The sequence below is a fragment of the Sceloporus occidentalis genome, unplaced genomic scaffold (assembly GCF_023333645.1).
Source record: "Sceloporus occidentalis isolate IW3139 unplaced genomic scaffold, rSceOcc1.0.p SCAF_3, whole genome shotgun sequence".
NCBI classification, from domain to species: Eukaryota; Metazoa; Chordata; class Lepidosauria; order Squamata; family Phrynosomatidae; genus Sceloporus; species Sceloporus occidentalis.
The window spans coordinates 227,942,340-227,961,702 of NW_028316983.1; the positions used below are offsets into that span (position 1 = coordinate 227,942,340).

Consider the following 19,363-nt stretch of genomic DNA (forward strand, 5'->3'; position numbering starts at 1 on the left):
CCTGGCCTGGAAGACAAAGAGCCCTCCTCCAACCACCATCTTGAGGGGGAGAGAGGCCTGGCCTGGAAGACAAAGAGCCCTCCTCCAACCACCATCTTGAGGGGGAGAGAGGCCTTGCAATTTTTTGTATTGTATTGCAATTTTACTGTACACCGCTATGATCATTGCGGAATAGCGGTCTATAAATAAAAATTATTATTATTATTATTATTATTATTATTATTATGGTTTAAATGGGGTAAATTCATTTTATTGTACTCTACCCTGAGAGCCTACAACATGGGGCAGGATATACGTATTTCAATAAATAAATAAGTGGAATATCCATAATTTAAATTGGAAGCAATCTAAAAGACAAAAGGTCTTGATCTAGCAGATCCCTGACAGTATGAGAAATTGGACTCAACATTGCAGCAGATCATGAATAAGTAACCTGAGGCTTGTCAGACATGATTTAGCATTTGACTCACCACCAAGCTCCAGCTTAATGAAGGAAATGCACGAAAACCAGCTGCACCAGCAATGGAATCTTATTTGCAGTTATAACCCAGAGGAAGTTAGGCAAGACCATTGTTAATTGCTGTCAAGCTGGATTTGACGTATGACTCCCCTATGCGTGAGAGACCTTTTGTCATCAACTGACCTGTTTATGTCCTGCACCTTCCATAATTGAGCCTATTTACCAGTAATGTGGTCTACCTCTTTTCCTACCATGCATCTTTTCTCGTTATCCATATAAAAATGTATCAGTTCTGATTTATTCACTTCCCTGCACAACAATTCAGCAAATGTCCAGCCAGAACTAAACCTCACTGTGTTAACTTAGACTTCTTGTTGTTGTGTGTCTGCAAATAATTTATGATTTATGGCAACCCTAAAGGAAACCTATCAGAGGATTTTCTTGGCAAGCTCTAGAGTCATAGTCCAATGCTCAAACCACTACACTCATACTTACTTTCAGGTAAATATGCAAAACATTTCAGCATAGGAGGCTTGCCCCTGCTGACCAAAAGCTGCCCTCCCTCTCTCTCTCTCTCTCTCTCTCTCTGTGTGTGTTTCTCTTGTACCAGTGTTAACCAAACAGTAGACTTACTACATAAGTCTACTGTTTCTTTTAATGTGAAAGAAATTTCAAAACTCCTCAACTTTTCTCCAATCTACCCACTTCTAGAATGAAATGCTTTCTTATTTTTCTGAATAGACTAATCTACTCCTATGCCTTTTACCAAAATACCCACCCACACCTTTTAATGTAGCCTAGAACTACAGCTCTGTATTAGAAATCTCCATCCATATCTGGCTGCTATATACTAACTATAGTTAATGATGATTTACTCTGTGTTGCAACTTTCTTACAATAACAAGATATACTATAGAGATAGGTTGTGTTGTCATACGGGCATATTATCACAAAATTATTGGCTATTCATTGTGAGAAACAATGCAAGAAGCAGAAGACGAATTCATGCCAACTATATTAAGGTTGTTCATCATAGATAGATAGGAAGTATCAACCCCTTCACCTTTTGTTTGAGGCTACCTGGTCAGATGTTCATTGTTAGGTTCCTGACCAAAAATAAAAATGAAAATGAAAATAAAAAATGAGCTGAAAATAGTAAGGGTGAGGGTGAATGTAGCTCTTTCTCTCCTTTCTATGTTTCCCACATAAATCATTCAAATTCTTATTTGCACTTTAAGGCAAGTTGACTTTAATGCCAATTTACATAATGTTGCATGTGTTGAGATTTGCTGATGACTTTAAAAGAAGACTAATATTAGCTGGCATGTCTATGCTGTAACACACACAAATGTGTGTTCTGGAGTGCATGGCTTTATAATCCATGTCCCCCGTGCCACCATGGTTGGAGACATGCATTTGCTGACCTCTTGAGTGAGGCCAGCAGTCAATTAGATGTGGTGTTTCTACCCCACATCAGGGAAGGGTTGGGGGTGGAGCTGAGGCTATTTAAGACAGCACCACCCTTCCTTATCCCTCTTTGCAATTGTTGTCCCACCCTCCTGCCTCGACTTCAGTGTGGCTGTGTTGGTTGCGTTAAGGGCCGGGTAGGAATTTTCTCCCTTTTCCAAGGCTTTTTCGCCTACCTCACACTGTTGTTCGGGGACTTGGAAAATTGGCTTAGGTGTGGACTTAAATAGGTGGTCACTGACTGTTGATGGGGGAGAATTAGTAGTCAGGTGAACACCTATGGCATGTTCAATGTCTTTTTTACATACAGAATACTCAAAGACAAATGCATAGATTTATTAAAACTCTTTGTCCCTATTGTTCCAGTTCTGATCTCCACAGAAAACAAAGCTGTTAGATGTTTGGTCATCTGTTAGCAATCTGATCTAGTATGTTAAATATTTACAAAGCACACTGCCACATTTCTCTAGCACAAATTCTACAATGGCAAAATAATCAGTTTTCATTAGAATGATTTCTTTTAAAGATTTATTTAAAAGAAAATCCTTTAGCAAACAATCCTCTGCATAATTTAATCAGTAGAGACAAAATTAATACAAAAATTCATACATGAAAGCAGACCTTGGGGAAATCTTGCACTAAGAATGTACACATTTAAAATTATATTTTTACCCTTGGCCTGTCTGTCTTTTTACACAACAGCAGCTGTCCCTAAGGATCTCCTTACTTTACAGAGTACCTTTTTAGAATGGATAGGGTGCTGTGAATAAAGATTGACAAAGCATAGACATGGGAAATCCATCATCTAGTGAAGTGGTTTCCAAACTTTGGTCTAGGTGTTTTGGATTTCAGCTCCCAGATGGCCTAACTGTTGGTCAGGTTGGCTGGGACTTCTGGGAGCTGAAGGCCAAAACACTTGGAGGACCAGAGTTTAAGAACAACTGATCTAGTGCAGTGGTAGACAACGATGCCTGATCTTGATTTGCAACAAATGCTGCAAGGTCCCCTTCAGCAGACCTTGGAAGAATGCAGTCTCCACTTGTCTGCTTATACCATTCTATTCCCACCTAAACACTGTCAAGGGGACATGGGAGGTGTTTTCAGCATGTTTGGGGGCCTTTCTGTGCTATTTCAGGCCACAAACAGATCTTTTTAAACAACAGAAGTAAGAGGAAGTCAGTTGCAACACCTAAAAGTCATTTTGGATCTTTTTTTTTTTAATTTTAAAAAAATGCAAAACACTGACTAATGTAACATCTGTGATCCACAAAAAGTGTCCTAGGAGACCACATGCAGCCCAAGGGCTGTACTTAGGCCACTGCTGATATGATGTTTCCAACAAGAGATTAGTGATCCTAAGGCTTTTATTAAAACAGAGGCTGTAACAATATGTCACTATTCTTGGTAAAAATGCTTTTATACCCTACCATATTTTACAAGACCTACAGAGCATTGCTCTTCTCTTTTTGATGCGTGCTGTATGTGATATTTTCTTTTATAAAATCCCACCATGATTAAAAATACAGTACCATACTTGTTGAGGCCTACTAAGTTGTCCTCACATCTGTATCTAATTCAGCATTGTTAACTGTAAAGTCTTTGTGACTGGGTAATTAGAACATGTTTCCAAGTCAGAAAACCAGTTGTGTCTTTTCTTGGTTTCTGCATACCTATACAGACTGGTGGGTTGGGCTGCCAGAAGTACCGATTTTCTACCTGAATGCAGGTTATTCGTTCATCTCCTTGCAATTCATAGCCAGGGTCACACTGAAAAATGACAATATCTCCGGGTTCTCTTCCATCTCCATTTCGAGTTCCATTCATGGGAACTCCTGGATCACGACATGCTGTGGCTACAGAGCCTAGGAAGGGAAACATTAACATATCAATTCTGATTTGTATTAAGTTGATTTGGAACAAAAATAGTTCTGGCACATAAAGAAGATTCATAGTCCTTTCTTTGGGGAAAATATCACAAAATATATGATTCACTAAAATACTTATTTTATGCAGTTATTCTTCTATTTGCCATCTGTTTTGATTACTGAACACATCCACATTTGGTTCAATTAACGGCACAATTAATGTAGCATTTCATTCTTGTTGTTCTTAATTTTAAAGAACTATGGAATAATTTGAGATTAAATGGGGAAAGGTTTCCTGCACATCTTCACTGGATGTACCACATAATCCTGCATGGTATACCATGATGGACAACAGATTGTCTATCAACATTATGGTATCAAAATCATATGGTATCAAAATCCCGGCCTCCCTGAGGAGGACGCCACCGCTCGCCCTCTTTTCATCCTGGGCAGCGGCCCAGAGGACTTTCTCTCGCCGCCGGAGCGGCGTTTCTGAGGGGCGGGGCCGGTGAGAGCGGCCCCATAAAGCCGGCTCCCGGCCTCCCTGAAGAGGACGCCACCGCTTGCCCTCCTTTCATCCTGGGCAGCAGCCCAGAGGACTTTCTCTCGCCGCCGGAGCGGCGCACCTGAGGGGCGGGGCCAGCGAAGGCCGCCCACGGACTGACTGTTTTTGCACAATTTTATAGCGGCGCAAGGGGCGAGAGGGCTGTGCCGAAGTCAGCCCAGAACGGAGGATGACTGCTGTGTCACACCTCTTGTTCTCTTTGTAGTTTGCAAGGGGGAGGGAGAGGGCATGATTGGGGGAATGCTTCGGCTGGGGAGGAAGAGGGTAACATCGGTGTGAGTGGGGCTCCTATTGAGGTGGTGTGGGGCAGGGGGAGGTATGGCGGTAGGAAGGCGGACTTGCGTTACAGAGGAAGGCGAGATCGATGCTTAATATCTATCTCTCCTTCTGGTCCCCTTCCTAATCAAAGGGACCTGAGGGTCATTCCAACCGTGCCACAAACCCTGTCGCTGCTCCTGTGCAATGCCAGGTCGATCAACAACAAGTCCCACATCCTCCATGATCTATTGGAGGACAGTAATTGTGACCTGGCTTGCATTACTGAAACTTGGCTCGGGCCTGAGGGAGATGCTGTGTGGGCACAGGCCCTCCCTGCCGGGTTTTCGGTGAAGGACCAGCCCAGGTTAGGTGGGCGGGGGGGTGGGTGTTGCCTTGGTCCACAAGAACACCTTGTCTCTCACCAGGAACCACATCCGACAAACTTCTTTTATTGAGTGTATTTACCTGACCCTAAAGGCTAGGGACAGTCTAGGGATTCTGTTGGTGTATCGGCCACCCCGTGCGCTAACAGACTCCCTTAACGAGCTGACACAGCTGGTTGCGGAGCTGATGTTGGAAACGCCCAGGCTGTTAGTCCTGGGCGACTTCAACATCCCCTTCGCGGCCAACTATGTTCCATCCGGTGCGGCTCGGGAATTCATGGAGACCATGGCGGCCATGGGCCTGTCCCAGCTGATTACAGGTCCAACGCATTTTGCGGGTAATACACTGGATTTCGTTTTTTGTACGGATGCGGAAAATCCGTGGGCGGAAATAACTAATATTTCCCCCCTGCCATGGACGGATCATTTCCTCGTGGAGGCAAAAATCAAGGCTTCTACCCAGATCCCCCCCCCCCCCCGGGGGTGGTGGGCCTATTAGGATGGTCCACCCTCGAAGGCTGATGGAACCCAAAAGGTTCCAAGAAGCCTTAGAGGGGAACATGGTTGGAAATGACGGCGACTCTGTTGAGGCCCTGACTGGTATCTGGAATACCGGTCTTTCCAGGACTATACACAGTATCGCTCCCAAGCGCCCTCTCAGGCCCGCTCCCAAACGTAAGCCCTGGTATACGGAAGATCTCCGGGCAAGGAAGCGAGACCTGCGACGGCTAGAGCATCGCTGGCGGAAACACCTATGCTTAGCCGACAAGACTCTCCTAGACCACCTTTTGGAGGACTATGGAGAGGCGATACGAGCAGCTAAGAATTCGTTCGATGGTGCTCGTGTCGCGTCCGCGGAGTCGCGTCCAGCAGAGTTGTTCAGGGTGGTCAGAGAGCTAACTCAGCTCCCTCCCACCCTGAACCAGATCCTTGAACCTTCTAAGGCCTGCTGTGACCAATTTAACAACTTCTTTGCGGATAAAATCTCTCGGATAAGCGAAGGTCTTAACACCGGCATTAGGGCAGAACCTAGGGTAGAGGTATCCAGAGCCTCCGTGGACTCCATTAAGCTGGATCAGTTTGAGTTGGTAAGTACCGATGATGTGTACAAGATCCTTCGAAGCGTTCGGAAGACAACCTGCTCCCTCGATCCCTGCCCCTCATGGCTAGCGGCTCAGGGGGGGGCGGTGGTAACTTCGCTGTTACACCGGATTATTAATACATCCTTGAGGGATGGGAAATTTCCATCCAGCTTAAAATTGGCCACTATAAAACCGCTGTTAAAAAAGCCCTCCCTCGACCCCCTGATGCATAATAATTATCGGCCAGTATCGCTATTGCCATTTTTGGGGAAGGTGATCGAGAAGGCGGTTGCAATCCAGCTTCAATCGATCTTGGATGAAACGGATTATCTGGACCCATTTCAAACCGGCTTTCGGGCGGGTTACGGGGTTGAGACGGCCATGGTCGCCTTGGTCGATGATCTCTGTCTGGGCATCGACATGGGAAGCGTGTCCCTGTTGGTGCTCTTGGACATCTCAGCGGCTTTCGATACCATAGACCATGGTATCCTTCTGGAGCGCCTGGCAGGGGTGGGAATCGGGGGCACTGCGCTCCAGTGGTTCCGATCCTACCTCTCTGGGAGGTTCCAGATGGTGCAGCTGGGAGACGTGTGCTCCGATAAGAGGGCCCTTAGATCTGGGGTCCCTCAAGAAGGCATTCTGTCTCCCATGCTTTTTAACATTTACATGAAACCGCTGGGAGAGATCATCTGGAGACATGGGGCGCGGGGTTATCAGTACGCTGATGACACCCAAATAGTCTTCTCTATGTCTCCGACTGATGCAGTGACCGAGGATGGCGTCTCTCCTCTCGTGGCCTGTCTGGAGTCGGTAATGGGCTGGATAAGGGAAAACCGACTCAGTCTGAATCCAGAGAAAACGGAGGTACTTGTGATAGGTTCCCCTGGTCCAGGAATGGTGGTGGTTCCACCTGTCCTGAACGGGATCACGCTTCCTGTGAAGGACTCCGTGCGCAGTCTGGGGGTGCTTCTTGATTCGTCGCTTCACCTTACATCTCAGGTGAATGCGACGGTCAAGAGCACCTGTTATCAGCTCCGGCTTATTCGCCAGCTGCGCCCATACCTGGCCCAGAGGGACCTTGAAACGGTGGTACACGCTCTGGTAACCTCTCGATTGGATTTCTGCAATGCGCTCTACATGGGGCAACCCTTGTACCACACCCAGAAGCTACAGATGGTACAGAATATGGCAGCCAGACTGGTCACTGGCACTTCCAGGGCCAGTCATATTACACCTGTACTTAAAGATCTGCATTGGCTGCCCATTCGCTTCCGGGCACAATACAAGGTGTTGGTAATAACCTATAAAGCCCTATATGGCTTGGGCCCAGGATACCTGGAGAACCGCCTCTCTCCATACATTCCGCCCCGCACCCTCAGAACATCTGGGCAGCAACTACTGAGGGTTCCAGGGGCTAGACTAGCCTCCACAACGAGGAGGTCATATTCCATCGCCGCCCCGGCCCTCTGGAATACGCTGCCCATAGAGCTCCGCTCGGCCACCTCCCTGGCCCAGTTCAGGAGGGAGTTAAAAACCTTCCTATTCCAATTAGCATTCCCTGAATCAAGTTCCAGCTAGTGCTCCCCCCTCCGACAGCAATGGCTGCTGGCTGATGGGGTTTAGTATTGTTTTTAGTAGTGTTGTGTAGTGTACTGTATTTTAATATGTATTGTATTGTACTGTATTATTAACCTGTTGTTCACCGCCCTGATCATTGGAAGGGCGGTATACAAATAAAATTTTTATTATTATTATTTATATCCACATTAGACATAATCCAAAGAAGTCAAATTACCACAGTCCTGTTAAAAGCAATGTAAGTGAAGCACTACAAACGTTGTCCCACCCTCCCGCCTCAACTTCAGTGTGGGTGTGTTGGTCGTGTTAAGGGCTGGGTAGGAATTTTCTCCCCTTTCCAAGGCTTTTTCGCCTACCTCACACTGTTGTTCGGGGACTTGGAAAATTGGCTTAGGTGTGGATGTAACTCTGCTTCATTATAGCATATATCCCAGTAGCAAAATTATACAAAGAGTGCTCAGCAATAAGTTTACCATTTTATCCCATACAAGCTTATGAATGTAATTTTCCATTAGCCAATCAAATATTAATGATGGCCAAATACCTATTTTCCTTAAAAGAAAACATGACAAATTAAACTGCAATATGCTTTATTTTTAGTTCATCAGCACACGCATGCTTTTGGACCTGTCTATGCTGATATAAAATAAATTTTAGCCTTCTGTTACTTGTTTGTTTGTTTCCCAGTGAAATGCCAAAGCTCACAAAAATGTGAAGCAGTTGCTTTAACTGAATAGGATTTAACAAAAGTTATCTCAAACAAAGGTTTAACTAAATCACAATTGGGTCACAAGCCACCAGCACGCTGTTTGAAAGCACACTGTTCACTGTTGTAGAGATTTGTATGCTAATCTTGCAGTGTCAAAAAACACAGCTCTTCCTCATTTTGTATTTTTCAACAAGCAATAAAAGGACACACATTGCTGCCAAGTCTGCTTCTGTTAAAACTAGAAGATTAAGTACTAGCATCACCCAGAAGAACTGGATCAAGTACCCATAGAGCAATTCACCCATATATTTAGGCAAATTGGGTCTCTTGTGTACTATTTGCTTTTAACTTTACTCTTCTCTTTCTTTGTAATCACTGTTGTTTCACAAATATTTTTTACTTCTTGTTTTAATTTTTCTTTCTCCTCATTGTTATTTGGTGTATCAGGGGCTGTGCCCAGGGTGAGGCTGAGTGTCCACATGCTCAAAGCCCTAGTGCCACCTGTGAGGCACCATTTTGGCATGCGCTGGTTCACATGGCATGCACCATGATGACACACCTCCAGTGCAGCATCCAAACTGCACATTGTGGAAGGGGCGTCAACATGGTGTGCCAGCGCTTGTGGTGCCCTTTCCTGGGCACAAGAAGCCATTTGGGGTGGCTTCTTTTTGCTCTGTGCAGGGAGCAGATCAGTGCTGCTGCGTGCGGTTGCCCCGACACCGATCCAGGGCAAAAAGTGGAGGTGCCCCGCTACCCATCTGTACAGCCCCTCAGTCTCTTTTCTTTATCTCTTAACACTTTTTTTGTATTCAGTATTCCAAATTCAGAATTCTAACATATTCTACCATTCCATTCTTCCTTTTAGCAGTTTCTGCTAAGATATCTTTACTAGATTCCCACAAAAAACATTGGAGATAGGCTACATTTCAACAATGGTAAAAATGTCTTAGGACATTGTAATCACTCCTGTAATACAGTCTTGTGTACAAGAGGCTCTCACACACGAAAATTCAATCTTGGTTTAATAAGTCAGGATATTCATGCTCTCCATGAATCTGTATGTAATCTTTGCAAATCTTTACTGTGACCTTTTTTACAAGATGGGAAATAAAACAGAAATAATCTCTCTTTGGAGATTATGGCGGGTTACAAACCGCCAAAAAATACGTATGGAATATGTATTAGGGTTAGGAAGGGGCGGTGCTTCCGCACCCCCCTAACCCTAGTACGTATTCCATACGTACAACATGGCGGTGCCCCTTCCACATGGGGGCCACCATGTTTACGTATTGGACACTGTGCGTCCACACGTGTCACGGCGTCTATGATGTCGCGAGTCCACCCCTGGCGCCTCGCGACGTCATAGAGGCGCCACTTAAAGAAGCTCCATTTTGGAGCTTCTTTTTCGGTCCGTGCGGGAGCCGTGCGGTGTGGCTGCTGCGGCTCCCGCACGGAGCAAACAGCGGTGGCGGCAGACCGCCTCAAAGCGGCGGTTTATAACCCGCCTATGCTTCTCGGAGCCCATTGGCTCAGCGAGAAGGTTTTGCTGGCCTCTCATTGGAGAGACCAGTTGTTTTAAACAAAATGGCACACTTTCGCATGCCCGTTAGAGAGGGAGAGGGCAGGGCTAACCCTATTTAAGGCTCGCCTGCCCTTGGCCTCCCTGTCAGTTTGAAAGAGCTGGCCCACCCTCCCACCTCAAAGACAGTGTAAGATTCATTCTGGTTGCTTCGGGGCCAGGTAGGAATTTTTGCCCTTGTTTTCCCAAGGGTTTTTTGCCTACCCTACACTGTTGGATGGGGAATTGGATGATTGGCTTAGGGTGTGGCCATAAATAGGCCTCATGCATAGGTGGGGGGAGATAGTCGGTTCGGTGAGCACCTCAACACCCTCCTAAAGGGAGAAGGTGGGTCTCTGGAACTGAGGTATACATCTTGAGACTAAACACGAAGGGAAAGAGACTTGCCTTGGGGCTGGCTTGAGATTCAAACCCTCACTTAAGTCTTGAGAGTTAAGTGGGGAAGTCTTGGGTTGGCCTGCTGGATGAGAGCTGGCCAGGGAGCAATCCAAAGTATGGATTGCCCTTGGGGCTCAGGTGTTTTCGCAGCTGGGGAATTCGTCTTGGAGCAGACCATCCGCCAGCTGTTCCTGCACAAGGTTCTCCCCCCTGGGCTTGCAGTTCTCAAGAAATAAAGTTAAATAGATTGAATTTTAATAAAGTTGCCCATTTTATAACCCAGTTCTTTGTGTCTGGTCTCGTTATTTAATGAGTTGGTCAGCAATCTTACATCTTTAAATAGCGACTTACCGCTGCCAAATTGAATTCTAATTCGGGCTGCATCCAGGTATTATCGCACATGTTTTCCTGCCACCACCACCTGCTGGGTGCAGCCCAGCTATAATCCAAGCTCAGACGGCCTCTTTTCAAAGCCAGGAGCTTGGATTCTAGTCAAAAGTTACCCAGGCTAAACCTGCTCAGCAGTGTTGGCGGCAAAACTGGTGTGATAGTATCCAGATGCAGCCCTAATTAGAATTCAATTTGACAGCGGTAAATTGCTCTTTTAAATTGTGTGATAATCTCCTTTGTGTATTTTATATAGTGTACTGACTATGTGTACTGCTACATTTATAAAGACTGGCTGTGCTATTTTTATTATACACATTTTAGTATATTTATACTATATTTAATGCTCTCTCTCTCTCATAGAATCAGAGAATCATAGAGTTGGAAGAGACCACAAGGGCCATCCAGTCCAACCCCTGCCATGCAGGAAATCTAAATCAAAGCATCCCCAACAGATGGCCATCCAGCCTCTGTTTAAAGACCTCTAAGGAAGGAGACTCCACTACGCTCCGAGGGAATTTGTTCCACTGTCAAACAGCCCTGACTGTCAGGAAGTTCTTCCTAATGTTGAGGTGAAATCTCTTTTCCTGTAGCTTGCATCCATTGCTCCAGGTCCTAGTCTCTGGAGCAGCAGAAAACAAGCGCGCTCTCTCTCTCTCTGTGTGTGCATGTGTGAGCATAAAATATAGTGTGTATATGTGTTGTTATCTGTATTTTATTGCTGGTTTTATTATTTCAATGTTCTTTCTTTTTAAGATTTTATTTAAGCAAAATTACAATTTTACAACAATAATAAGTTTAATAATAACTGTTTAATAGTATAATGAATATAACTGTAATATAAATGTGATGAATGGCTCACATACTTTAATTAACTTTTCATTAATCTATTTTCTATTACTCATCCTAAATATAATAGTATATTCTGCAGTGTGTTCAAATTGCTTTCCTCTGTTATCAGAGGGATATTTTTCAAGAAGAAAGAAGCTTGGGTAAAACATTAATATTTACTGAGGCTACCCCACTTAAAAGTAAGATTTTAAATTTAGATCATCTTAAATCCTTGGATATTTTGTCTATTAAGTGTTCGCAATTTGTCTCAGCAATGTCCACAGTTAAAACCCCAGTAATTTGCTTAAGATTTCTATACCAAACTGAATATAAATCCTTAGTTCTTTCCAACAAATTTATATCATTTTACTTCTCTTCAGATTATACTGATTTTTCTGACAGCATTTAGGGCCAGAGAAGAAGGCAGAGATCAAAAGCTTCAGCAATGGGCAAACGGATATCACTGAACATACTTACTACTGGTCCATTCAGTGTGACATGTGTTGGGATAATGTTGAGAGCAACCGCAATTTCAGACTAAACCCAGCATTAACAGCTTAGGTGGACTACCTCTGTGATCTATATTTATGGCAAGCTTACCAGGCCCCGAATTGGCAGATGGCTTGAAGCTCCCACCCCAAGATCTCCTATGACATGTGCAAATTTGGGGAGCAGGATATTACAACACTTTTTTTCACCCAGTGAATCTAGTCCTGTATGCCCAACGCCACAAAAAGCAGTTTGTTGGAAACCCACAAAAGGCACTTAAGCTGCAGCTGCTGTCCATTCATCAAATTTCTCATTGCCAGAAATCCCATAGTCAGATATTATGTGTTTCTTATTTATATTTCCTTGCAAGTTGATAACAGAAGTTCTTCTTCCTATGCTCCTATCTCATTGTCAATCCACCATTGCAAGTGTTAATCCTTCACATGCAGTGTAGATGCATGTCCCAATTGGTAAGTCATCTACACTGCAAAAGAGAGAAGACACAAGATACATTCCCTATGTGTACCCCATGTTTGCTACCCCAGAGTTTTGGGGTGCAGTGTCATCAATATGCAGATGAAACTCAACTCTACTATTACCTTCCCACCTCAATCCAAGGAGGCTGTCCTGGTCCTAAACCAGTGTCTGTCTTCAGTAATGGACTGGATGAGGGCAAATAAATGGAAACTTAATCCAGACAAAACAGAAGGCAGATCAGGGAATAGGAATCCAGCCTGTGTTAGAAGGGGTCACACTCCCCCTGAAGACACAGGTTCACAGTTTGGGGGTACTCTTGGACTCAGCTTTGAACCTGGAGGTCCAGGTCTCTGCTGTGACCAGGAGTGCTTTTGTATATTTAAAACTCGTGCACCAGCTGTACCCGTTCCTTGAGATGCTGGATCTGGCCACGGTGATACATGCCTTGGTAACATCCTGTTTGGACTACTGTAACGGGCTCTACATGGGGCTGCCTTTGAAGAGTGTTCGGAAAATTCATCTGGTTCAAAGAACTGCTGCCAGGCTGGTAACAGGGGCAGATTACAGAGACCACAGTAATTATCAGTCACTAAATAAAGTGCTTCGAATAGTAATAAACTGGTACCATAAATTAGGTTGCATGTACTCTGCAGAATTAATGTTGTTTGATACCTCTATGAGTCTAATGGCTCAATGCTTTATAATTCTGAGAGCTGTAGTTTTCTGAGATATTTCTGTCAGAAAGCTATGTTGCAACAACAGACTACAAATTACAGGATTTCATAGGATAGAGCCATGAGAGTTAAAGTGGTGTCGAACTTCATTAATTCTGCATTGTGGCAGCAGGCAACTGTGTGAAGGAAATGGACAATACTGACTATTATTATACTTAGAATAATTAGAAGGAGCTGTGTGCCTGGCCTCTACATTTTTTCTGGCATATACACAGCCACCATTTCTATAAGGGGAAGTGGCTAGAGTATCATTTTAAACTATGAAGATAAAGATTCATTGCATCTTTCCAGTGGCATGCTATTTATAGCCATCAGGGGGAAGAAAAATCTTCATATACATTCAGTTTGAACCTTTTGGCTAGCAATATGGCATGTCTCTTTAACCACAGCTTGCCATCATGGTTGAATCACAGATCAAGGCTATTAGGTGGGAATGCAAAAACTATGTTTTTCTGACCTCTCCCATATTTTGAGCTTCCGTATTTTCAAACCTGACTAAAACTTCTGCCATTTGTAAATAAGCTTAATCATATATTCCCTAATATATGTGGTGAAATAATGCATAGGACTTTTATTCACCATTTGTTTCCACATTTGTTTGTAGTTAAATCCTCCCTTAAAACTATTTTAGTGTGTCTATGGGGTAGTCTGCACTGGCCAAATAAGGTGGATACTAATAGCTTTGAAGCCAGTCTCTTTAGACAATGCTTGAGGCAAAAGTAGGTGGAAAGCAATATGAAGCCATACTCTGGAACTAAAAAGAGAAAAGAAGAAGCTTGGATACTCCAACTCAAGGCAAAAAATGTGCATAATTGCAGCAAAGCAAAAACGTGATTTCCAATAATGCAATGGATGTATTTACAACATGCACAAACCAGACACCCAGCAGGGGCCATGGGGTGAAGGGGACATGTACAGGGAGCCTCCATGACTGTGCTTTGCTGATGTATCACTAGACACACCAACACATGGATGCACTGTACAAGCAGTGCATTGCACATGCTACTGTGTGATCGATCAGATGGGCAGGTCATCAAAGGGAATGGCTCTGCATAGGAAGAGGGAGGTAATTGGGGGCCTCTGGCAGTATGTTTGAGCAATGATGCACATGCAGTGTGGGAAGGCAACAAAACAAAATAACCATGCAGCACAGCTTGATGTAGTATTACATAGACAGCCTATCAGTGTTCCTGCCTTGGGAGTGGGTGATGTGGATAGGGAGGCTACGATCCACATTCAGAAAACCCAAGATCACACTGCTTTTTCCTACTCATCTAATCAACTGATCAGCAAGTCAGTGACTTTAAATGTTAGATCTTGAACATTATTTGCAGAATTAATAAGAAGGTCTTCAAAAATGGTTAGTGGGTTTATACCACATTTCCTAACAAGCGTATTAGAAATGAAATAGTTCACCAGTAAAAATTGAAACTATTAAATAAATAAATCCTCTCACTGGTTACAAATTTGCAACTCAGGTTCAGGATGTGATCCTATATATAAATCTCATTTTGAATCCTATTTTGGAAGAAAGGTGAGGTATAAATCCAATAACTACATAAATATATAAAACCATATTATCTGTATCGCTGCTCTTTTCTCCATTCCTAATATGGCTATAGAGAAATGGATGATTGAAGAATGGAAAATTTGTTACAGTATGTATAATGTACTTTTATTTCATCAACAAATGGTCAAAAATCATTGTATGGTCCACCATGATACCATAAGGACATGAAAAGTATTTATCTAACAGCTAAACCTAATAAAATAAAACATTGGCATCTGTACCCATACAAAGGTGAAATGATTGTTTCTGCTTCTCTTACTTTAATAGTTCACATTCTAGTTCTGAATTTATTTTGTGTCTATACCACTAAAAAGTATAAAGTATTAAAAAAAATTTGCACAGTGGCATTCATATTTTCTTGCATTAACTAGTAAATATACAGCTGGATCATATTTGGCTTCCTTCTAACTTTGTTTGTTTTACATCCATGACTCATTCTCACTCTGTAATGAGGAAGTCCCCAGGTCTCCTTCTTTTCTGGCATTTCAAAAATTCTTGCATCTGCAAAATATTAGTTTCCTACATAAAGAGTAGGAAAAAGTTTCCTAATAGTTTCCAAATGTCCCCAACCCCCCCCCCCCCCCATACATGGCAGTAGAAAATTTCATCCCTTTTCAATTACTGTTTGCCATGAAGTTATCTAACAGTATCTGCCTAATCTTCCTATCCTCTCTGTTTCATCCCCCAACTTTATACCATTAGCACATTTCATGAATACATTGCTTTTTTCATTGCCAAGGTCATTCCAAGAAGATATTAAATATAATTTCCCCAAGACTAATTTGCAATCGTTTCAATCATAAATGTTTTACACATAGATTCAGCACAATCTCCCCTTCATAGGGAGATTTCCCCCCATCGTTTTATGATCCTTCTCTTTACTTTTAATCTTTTCTAGCTACCATTGCTGATATCATCAGCATTCTTATGAGCAACTTGTATCAATCTCAGGACCAAATGAGATGCCATGGAACAGCAGCAGACTTATATGATTTGTGCCCGGTCACCACTGAATCCCTAAAAAAATGTGCTGGTGTGAGGATATATGTATGTATAGGGGGATGTTAAATCTTTCCGTTTTTCCCCAAACCACTTTTTACCATATCTTTTCTTTTTTGAGGAGCTGTGCCACCAAAACAAGCCCACAAGGGGAGGTATTTTAAAAGTGGAGTGGGAACCAAAAGAAGTGATGGGTTCAGGTTATGCCACCCATTTACTATTTATTAATTAGTTATGTGTATATCCTTTCTTCCCCTCATTGAGTTCAAAGCTTCATACATCATTCCTCTCCTCCCCATTTTATTCTCACAACAACCCTGTGAAGTAGATCCCTCTGAAAGACAGAAAAGGGATTACAGGTCCAAGGTCACTCAGTGAGTTTCATGACTAGTGGGGATATGAATCTAGGATCAAATCACAGACAAGCACTCTAACTCCTGCAACTTGATCTCCATTTTAAATACCAGCCACACTGGATCCTGCACATCTGGTCTAGTATATTGACTATATCAAAGCTGTATCTTTCAATCTGGCAAAAAAAAAAACAAAAAACAAAAAACACTCTAATGAGAACAGAAGTGGGAAGCAATGTGTCATTGCTTTTCTCCTTAGCTAGCTTGTTAACTCAATGGAACTGTAAAAAAAGAGGGTGTCAATTCCTCTGGTAACACTCCTAATGGGTAGAGAGATCTTGTAGCACCTTTGAGACTAACTGAAAGAAAGAATTTTGTAGCATGAGCTTTCGTAGACTAAATTCTACTTTAGGCCAAAACAGACAGCCCTGAAAATCTGGCTCTATGCTGGCTCAGGAATGTGGCATTTAGATGTGCCAAACCCCCAAGCCAGACAGAAGCCACACCAGTGAATACATGCCAGCTGGCTTCTATCCAGCTTGGGGATGTCGTGTTTAGATGCCACTTGGCCCAGAGCCAGCAAAAAGCCAGCTACAGCAGCAAAGGGGCAGCTTTTTTTCCTGTTCCAAATAGAAGTGGATTTTTCTGATCCTATTTGGCATGGAAACTGGCTGGTTTGGGGCTGCAGCATGTGGTTGCTGTGGCCCCCATCTGGCTTTCTCAGGGGTGGCTTGAAGCTGCCCCTTCAAGGCTGTCTGTTTTGACCCTTCTTCAGGTGCATTAGTAAAGTCTATTTCCTCAAATGCATTTATTGTACGAAAGCTCATGATGCCAGAAAGAAAGCTCTTTCAACCAGTTAGTCTCAAAGGTGCTACAAGATCGCTATACAAACTAATATGGCTATGTCTTCCAATTCAGTATATCCTTTTGATAATGTCCCCTTATAGGTGACCCACTATTTCCAACAGAAAAGCAGTAGGTTCTTGATACTTCACTTGGTAAAAGATATATCCCCTTCACAAGAAGGAAACACACTAGCTCTGTGGTTTCTGTTTTGTTTCATAAACACTAAATGGATGGAAGAGGCAGGAAGTTCACTTTCTCCAAAATTTCTCAGCTTCCCCCAAACAAAATAATTTGTTGGCGGAGGCGAGCTAATGTTCCTATCACATCTGTTGTGCATTGTTGTTATTTGCCATCAAGTCTGCTTTGAGATGGTGGCCCTATGAATAAGATAGCTCTATAAGGTTCAGTTATCAGCAAACCCGTTCAGACGTTGCAAGTTCAGGGCCATGTCTTCTTTATTGACTTAGTCCATTCAGAAAGTGAACTTCCTATTTTACTACCGCCTTCCACTTTATTAAGCACTTTTTAAATGCCAAGTTTTCTCCTGCTATGTCCAAAGTATGATATATTCAGTTTAATCATTTAAGCTTCTAGTGAAAGTTCATATCTGGGTTCTCTGATGTACTTATTTGTCTTTTTGATGGTCCATGTATACCTGTCCTCTAACATTCCAGGTTAAATGACTCGATTTTTTCCTGTTCACTGCACAGCTTTCACTTCCATGCAATTGAATGTCAATTGCAAGACATTCTGTTTATCCATATTTATCTGTTTATCCATAGTCTTTCCTGAAAGTGGGTTCCCCCCCCCCAAAGTATACATTATAACAACAGCAATAGGAAGTACATTTCTATATGCTTGCCAATGTACTAAGTGATTTACAAATAAAGGATTACTGCTGGAAAAAAATAGTCAAACAGTCCCTGTACCTTGGATCAAATATTGGTCAGAATGGAGATTGTAGTCAAGAAATAAGAAGAAGACTAGGAATGGGAAGGGCCACCATGAGAGAACTAGATAAGATCCTAAAGTGTAAAGATGGAACACTAAAACACTGAAGTTAGAATTGTCCAGACCACTGTATTTCCCATCACTATATATGGATGTGAAAGCTGGACAGTGAAAAAAATGGATAGGACTCATTTGAGACATGGTGCTGGAAAAGAGTGCTGAGGATACAGTGGATGGCCAAAAAGACAAACAAATAGGTCCTATTTCTCACTTACTGACAACCCAAAGTGAACCTATCATGGAGTTTTCTTGGCAGAATTTCTTCAGAGGTGTTTTGCCCTTGTCTTCCTCTGAGGTTGAAACTCTGTGACTTGTCCAAGGTCTCATAGTAGGTTTCCATAGCTGAGTGGGGATTCAAACTTTGGTCTCTTGGTGTCCCAGACCAACATTCAAACCACTGCACTATGCTGGCTCCCAATTTACATCCATGGGGGACCAAAATTGTTTTCATATCCTACTCAAGGGTTTCTTGGAGGCATATAGTTGGTTATTATGGGACACCATCTTTGTATACTGCTAAAACCTAACCACAAAGCTACAGAAACAGTGAAGTCTATTCAAATTCTAGACTTGTTAAATAAAGTTCAAGGATTTATATGTTCCACAAAAAGTCTTCATTTGATCTAGCAATATATTTTGTCCACCTGGTTTGGTGCAAATCCTGCTACACATTCAGGAACATCCCAACATAATAAATTTCTTTTGAATTAAGAGGGGGGGGGGAAGGGGGGAGCAGAATACTTGCAATAATCCAAATCTTCAAAGAATTTTGACTGTCAACAATTCAAAGCCATTGAATCATACTACTGATTACTATGGCAACATTCTGACTATCTTACATTTCATTTGGATCAGATGTCAACTTTGAAAGAATTTAGTGAAAGAGAAAGGATTAACGAAAGAGAAAGGATTAATGAGAAAGATAAAGAGAATTCTCTCAGAAATTGAGTGCAAGAGTATTTCTACTCTTTGATATTATGATTCTGTATTTGGGTCAGATTTAAAAAACATTTTTGTAGTTTAATAAAGTATAGTTATAGTTCATCAAAAATAACTGAGGATCTAGAATGATTTCAATTACGTGGTAGGAAAGAGTGAATTAATGTATCAGGCTGACTATTTTTATCTTGAAAGGACAAACTTTAATCTCAGATGTGTGGTATGCATTTCTACATTTCTTGAATATGATAACTAGCACATTTCTCTGGGTTGGAAAAGAGGAATTAGCATAGCTGGCACTAAAAAGGGTTTTCAAATCATTATCCAGAAATCAGTCAAAGTGGTAAAGATGCTCAGCACTGACCTAATATAGTCAATCTGTTACTTTCATTTCTATTTATTT

General features: G+C 42.5%; 1 protein-coding gene across 3 annotated transcripts in view; it reads right to left on the reverse strand.

Annotated features, from left to right (window-relative positions):
• The window catches only part of LOC149317584 (CUB and sushi domain-containing protein 3), a 796,080-nt gene that overhangs the window by 199,322 nt on the left and 577,395 nt on the right, over positions 1-19,363 (reverse strand). For all 3 annotated transcript variants that reach the window (XM_089517858.1, XM_089517859.1, XM_089517857.1), the window contains one exon: positions 3,598-3,789. In XM_089517858.1, the coding sequence (XP_089373984.1) occupies positions 3,598-3,789 (192 nt within the window). The remainder of the gene's footprint in view (positions 1-3,597; positions 3,790-19,363) is intronic.